Source organism: Chiloscyllium plagiosum, chromosome 7 (genome assembly GCF_004010195.1).
Source record: "Chiloscyllium plagiosum isolate BGI_BamShark_2017 chromosome 7, ASM401019v2, whole genome shotgun sequence".
NCBI classification, from domain to species: domain Eukaryota; kingdom Metazoa; phylum Chordata; class Chondrichthyes; order Orectolobiformes; family Hemiscylliidae; genus Chiloscyllium; species Chiloscyllium plagiosum.
This window is the reverse complement of record NC_057716.1, coordinates 303,470-309,741: the sequence shown is the minus strand read 5'-3', so window position 1 is coordinate 309,741 and position 6,272 is coordinate 303,470. Positions and strand designations below refer to the sequence as shown.

Here is a 6,272-nt window from a genome sequence, read left to right as displayed (position 1 = left end):
CATTTTTTTTTAAAATGTGATAATCATGTTATTAATGTCACTTTAGTATTGTTGAAGATTTTACAGATTACAATCTGCAGACTGTTCATTCTTGACAGATAGTGTGAGTTGCCCCAATACGTTTTGTAACCTTCCCCCTCACATAAATGATCTTGCCACTATTTGAGATCCTCAGTTTATTTTCTGAGTAAGATTACATTAAACAATTTTAAAATGTTTTCATTTGATTTCTTTCTGTGGATCTTCTTCAAATCTTACTTGAAATCAAAAATTATAAATGATAAATGCACCAGAAAATGCATTCTATTGGCAAATATATTTGTTAGCTTCTCTCAACAGTGCTTTAAACTTGACCAGTGTCTGCTTTACTTTCTAACAATGTGGGTGTGTTGTTCAGTAAACTGGCTTCAATCAAATTCATGCCTGTACATTAGAGAGCCAATCTGAAGCTCTGGTTTCAGGGAAGAGGCAGGAAAAGGAGAGTTGCCAAAAGTTGTCCCATTTAAAACATTCCCAGCAGAAGGAACATTACAGAGTTTCAGCTGGGCCTGGTGCTGGAAAGGAACAGGAACACATTGGCCTGATGTTCGTGTATTAATACTCCATCACTGATCCATACAGACTCTCATGTCTGATATTTAGACATGGGGAACTTGGTGCATATGGGAACATTGCTGCTCTTTGCCATAACACTGGCACAATTAAGACTGGTAAAAAGTCAGGATTTTGAGACAGAAATTGGTAAGTTGTATGTTTCACAACTACTTTTGTAATTACATTCCTTACAACTGTTTTGTCTTTAATCACAGTATTTTCTTCGATGCATGCTGCTCAGTGTCAGGAAATGATTCTCCGAAACTTAGCAGGTTGTGTTCTGTTTTGTTAAAGAACTAGTTAAATGAAGGCTTCACATTATTGGAAATAGATATAGTTAAAATTCATCTTGCCTATGCAAAAGAAATAAGAGGCACTAAAACAGATTGGAATGAACAAAACACTATCAAGCGTAACAGTAAAATTCCTTTTAGATTCATGAGAAGCCTCACTCTGGCAAAACAAAAATTGAAATCATAAAGAACTGTCAATTGTGGAGCAACAGTAGTGGCATTTGGTAAAAATCCAAGAATTTACTTTAAAAGAAAGTTTATCAAATCTCTACGCTGTGTACATCTGACGTTCACCACCCCAAGGCGGAGCCCTTAACAATTCACTGGTATTTTTTTTTCTCTGATGATCTTACAACAGCGTCTGAGTTGCAATGGGGCTGATTAAGGGCCAGATGGCTTGTTTGCCACGTTGTATAAATGATCATATGAATTAACGTTTGCTTTACATTACACTGACAGCATCTGATTCAGTCCAGAGTCTTATGTTAGATTTTGCCAGTTCCAGTGCTATGTCACCCCTTATTAACTGGTGAAGGAAGTCTGGCATTAAAGTACCTTACTCTGTATGTGCTAGATGTTTTCGCCTTAGAGGGAACTGTTGAGAGTGTTATTTGTGGTTATGCATTAGTGAACTAAATTGGTTTATGTTATGTTTATTGATATTTTGTCTTTGGAATTTATATTTGATATATGAACTTCACGTAAACTCTTCTAAATAGCACTTGAAGTGATTTTAATATGTTTGGTGTGCTGTTACTATTGCCATTATTGGTGAATTGAAAATGTTGAATTCTAGCACTTACATTTCTTTGGTATATGAGGCATCAACAGCAAGGATAAACAGAGAGTTTGGTCATTGGAAACACATTCAAATGTTACTTATAACAATGTTATTTGCTGGTCAAGTTCACTTTGTAATATACAACTTTATGAGGTTAATAATACTGTGAATTGGAACTCTGAATGTGAAAGCATCTTTCATGTTTGACAATTTTTTCACAAGGTTTACGACTGTTATGCAGTGTTTTCCATATCTTTAAGGTAGATCATCATAACACAGCTTCAAAGGCTGAATACATGCACAACATGCACACTTATGAGGTTGATTTTGTGAGGAAGGTGCGATCACTTGGTTCACTGAGCACTGATGATGTTAAAAGTAACATGCTCTTTGTACTGCACAAGTGCTTCTTAACAGTACAAGAAGCTGAAACTACATAAAGACCATCTGCATGTTGCTATGTTCCTGGGGGAAAAGCTTATACAATGATCCAAAATCTGTTTTCTATTCTCTTCCACCAACCAAAGCCACTTAAATGAATTGCCTGATTAATTTATCCCACAATGATATATAGCCATGGGGAAATAGATTACTGATCACGTCATTGCAGACAAACTTGCCAAATAAAATCCACATCAAACGTAATGTTTCCCTTATGCTTTTGGTTGGTTCTAAAGAAAGCTTTAATGAGCAAAGATTAAAAGAAGTCAAAAGTCACAGACCTACTAGAAAGTAGATTCCAAATTGCTGAGGGTGGGCAGAGGTGGACTGATAGATATCCAGATTTTGGTTTAACAATTCATTTTTTTTGTATTTGCATCAAATGTATGTACTCAAATAAATAGTTGCAGAAATATATTTTTGTTTATAAATGAGTTTTCAAACTGATGGCTTTCAATCCCCACATCTTTTTTGTTTTAAGTTTGACACCATATGCTTACAGAATTAAATGCAATTACAATAATAAAATTTGCATCTTGTTGGATGTATGATTTTAAAATCAGTTTCCATACACATCTGGTTATTGCATCTTTCGTGTTTGGTTTTAACGAAGTAGAGATTTTGCAGTCTTGATCTGGTAGTGTCAGTCGAACACTTCTCTGTCAAACTGAATAGCCTCATAAAGACCTGTAACCGAATCATTCTTAGTTCTGACATCAAATCCTGAACCAATGGTTGAAACACATTGTGCCTGTTTCGGGCTAAGAAAGTTCATCCTTTGGGTAACTGTCTTCTGCTTTAATTTTCCAAATATTTTCACTGCGATGAAATCATAAAGAAACTAAAGCAAGAAGTCTGTTACTTATTCGTTAGCCTATAGAACACTGAATAACAGTTTTTTTTGGGGGGGCGGTGGTTCAACCTAATTTTAGGGTGTGTTGTGAGATAGGAGCAATTTACAAAGAACACCATAATTGCAGATGTTTATAGAGCTGTATGTAGCCCCCTAGTGGTGTGATGCACAAATTTAGGAATATACTCAGCATATTAATCTCCAAAGTGATCATGGTTTGGGACTAATTCAGAACCTACAACTTATGTCACTAAAACTGCACAGGCACTTTGCACATGTTCTGTTTTAAAAAGCATATTCTCCCTACTTAAACTGGTTGTTATATTTTTCCCTAAGGTTGAAATGAGCTTGTACCAAGAGATGTCCAATTAATAATTTATTATAGCTTGAATTTAGTATGTATTTGTCACTTGTACTACATTCATGCATTCATGTAGTGCCATAACTACCCTGATAAATTAATATTTAATAGGTTTATACAGATAACTTGACTGCAAAGAATCAAAATGTATCTTTCCTTCCAGAGTGTAGATAAGAGTGCTTAGACTTTATTTTATCATAAGCAAAATAATATTTAATAAAACCAGGAAACATGAATGATTTTGGCAATTGTTCGCCACGTATCACTGAATATAAATTAAAAACATGAAATATTGTAAATGGAAACAGGACAGGCTTTGTTTCAGAGTATACTTGGGATGGTTGCATTGTGCATTTGTGTGGGAATAATACAATATAGTGAGGGGATTCAGCGATGGGAATTCTCTGTACAATTGAACACTGATCAATGCAGAACTAATTTGCTGGAAAATATTATGCTTGGATCAGGGTTCTGCTCAGTGCCAGCTTTCACCCTAATGTTAGAAGTTGGGAGTTGGGAGTGGGACAGTTGTGATTGGATTTGTTATTATTTCATCCAGACACCAGCAGAGGTTGGCTGACATCTGAAGAAAGAAAAGTAATTTAAAATCAGTAATTTAATAACTGAAAACATACTGGTGAAGAGAACTTAGCTATATTGGTTTATATTGTCTGTCCCAATACTGGCTAATTTTCCTCCCAAATTCTCCTGAGGAAGAGTAGCCAGAAAAGGTCAGCTTTATGCCTTGTGTCTGGTCTCTGTCTCCAGACTGGAGAAGCTTAAAGAGTGGGCAGTAAGGTTCCAGAGAACTTAAAAATGGAAAGTGCTTCATTTCTCTAAAATCCTCACCAGCAATCTATAATCTATTGACCACTAATACAGCTGAAGGTCTTCAGGAATGACTGGGCATATACCCGTTTTTAAGCATTAGATTCTTCCAGGGCAAGCCTGTGCATGTTTCATCGGACAAGCCTAGTGAAAATGTGAAGGGGATCGGTGGTGATGGGAAGCAATAGAGTGCTGTAGAGAGACAAAAATCTGCTCTTTGGTTTCTATACAGAAGGAAAATTTAGGGAAACATACCAATGAGACATCATGGTCCAACTCAAATACTTCAAAATGGAGATTGAGGATGACCAGTGAATTAATTTCCAAAGTGTTACCTTTCTTTAACTATTTGTTTTCTTCCTCTGGGTAGCTTGAATGAGCACAATCAGAAATGATGAAAAAGGTAATATTATTTTATCACATTTTACTTTGATCTCTCCTGCCAAGAGTATTCGAGGATAGTCCTGGATCTCAGTCCTTCCCTTTCCTTGCCTTGCCTTGTTTGTTCTTGGTTATGAATCCTACTGCTTTTGCCTGAAGTTCCCTCTAACCTGTGTGCTGCACACAGCTGATTAGCATGTGCACACATTGATTTCTGATTCCTGATGTCACTGTTGCACACTGACCTTAGAGGTCCATGCAATAGCTGGTAAAATTACAGGGAACGCAACTCTTCCCTGCTGACTTGGTTCTGTTTATAGTCTGTTTTTCTCAGCACGCCTGCCCTTTTTAAATCAGACCTGAGTGTTGAAGTATTTTGGCCTTTTTGATTTTCGCATTTATTTATTTAAACTGAATTCAACCTTTCAAAATGCTTTGGTGTATTTTGGATTCATCTTATGCTGTCCAATAAATATTTTCCAAGTGCAGTAAGGTAACCACTATGCACCTTAATCACAAACATGGAATAACAATTCTTGATCTATATGTTCCAGGATCCAATAAATGATGGAGAAAGTTTAATTAATTAATCTTGCACCGTGGATATGTTGAAGAGATTCAGAAAACAACTGTGACATTAATATGTAATTCAAATATAAAGGGAAAAATGGCGCAGATGCTGGAAATCTGAAATAAAGACATAAAATGCTGGAAACCCACAATAGGTCTAATAGAATCCGTGAAGAAATAATTAGATTTTAGCTTTTAGTTTGATGGTTTTTCATCACAACACAATGATGGTTAACTTCCAAAACCTAAGATGAGTCCAGATTGCACTGTTGGGTTTAGAGTTTTTCCTTTCTGCTAGGATCTCAATGATACCCTACTTGGGACAGTCGATCTAGTTTCCTAAGCTTGAACTGATTGCAGAAAAATACTTAGATTTTGTCACAAGTTGACAATATTGTGCAATGAGTAAAAGAAAGCTGGTGTAGGAATTGGAAAGAAATGACAACATGGCATGAAGGATGCTTTTCTGAGGTTGTGGCAGGAACACCTTGGATATGAACAACTCCTGATGCCAATGCTGGTGAGGGCTTGACATGTTTTGTACAATATTCCTCCCTGGGCAATTATCGAACCATTACCACATTTTCAATAAATTCTGCTGTAATTTAAACAGAGGACTGCCCATGTGTGCCTTACATGTTCTTTTTTCTGCAATTATTAGCAACGGTAACCTGTGGTTCATTGTTTTTGAATCTGCAAATGGAATTTTGGCAGTAATTGCTTGTATAAAAGTAGAGATGTGTACAAGACATTAGTAAGACCACACCTGGAGTATCGTTTACAGTTTGGTCCCCTTACTTGAGGAGGGATGTAATTGCAATGGAAGCAGTTCAGAGAAAGTTCACTAGATTGATTCCAGAGATGAAGAGTTTGTCTTATGAAGAGAGATTAGACTTAAACTCTCTCTAGTATAACAAAATGAGCGGAGTTATAATTGAGGTACTGTACATAAAATGCTAAAGGGGATTGACAAAATAGATGTAGAAAAGATGTTTCCTCATGTAAAGCAATCTAGAATGAGAGGTCATTGTTTTAGGATAAGAGAGAGCCGACTTAAAACAGAGATGAGGGAGAAACTACTTCTCTTAAAGGGTCACGAATGTGTAGAATTCATTGCTCCAGTGTGTGGTGGATGCTGGGACAGTGACTAAACTTAAGGAGGAGATAGGC

The 6,272-nt window shown here is 36.3% G+C and overlaps 1 protein-coding gene across 1 annotated transcript in view; it reads left to right on the top strand.

Annotated features, from left to right (window-relative positions):
* The first annotated feature begins 537 nt into the window (after positions 1–537).
* The window catches only part of LOC122551236 (collagen alpha-2(V) chain-like), a 256,530-nt gene continuing 250,795 nt past the window's right edge, over positions 538–6,272 (top strand). The window contains exon 1 of the mRNA XM_043692826.1: positions 538–741. Within this exon, the coding sequence (XP_043548761.1) occupies positions 645–741 (97 nt within the window). The 5' untranslated portion in view covers positions 538–644. The remainder of the gene's footprint in view (positions 742–6,272) is intronic.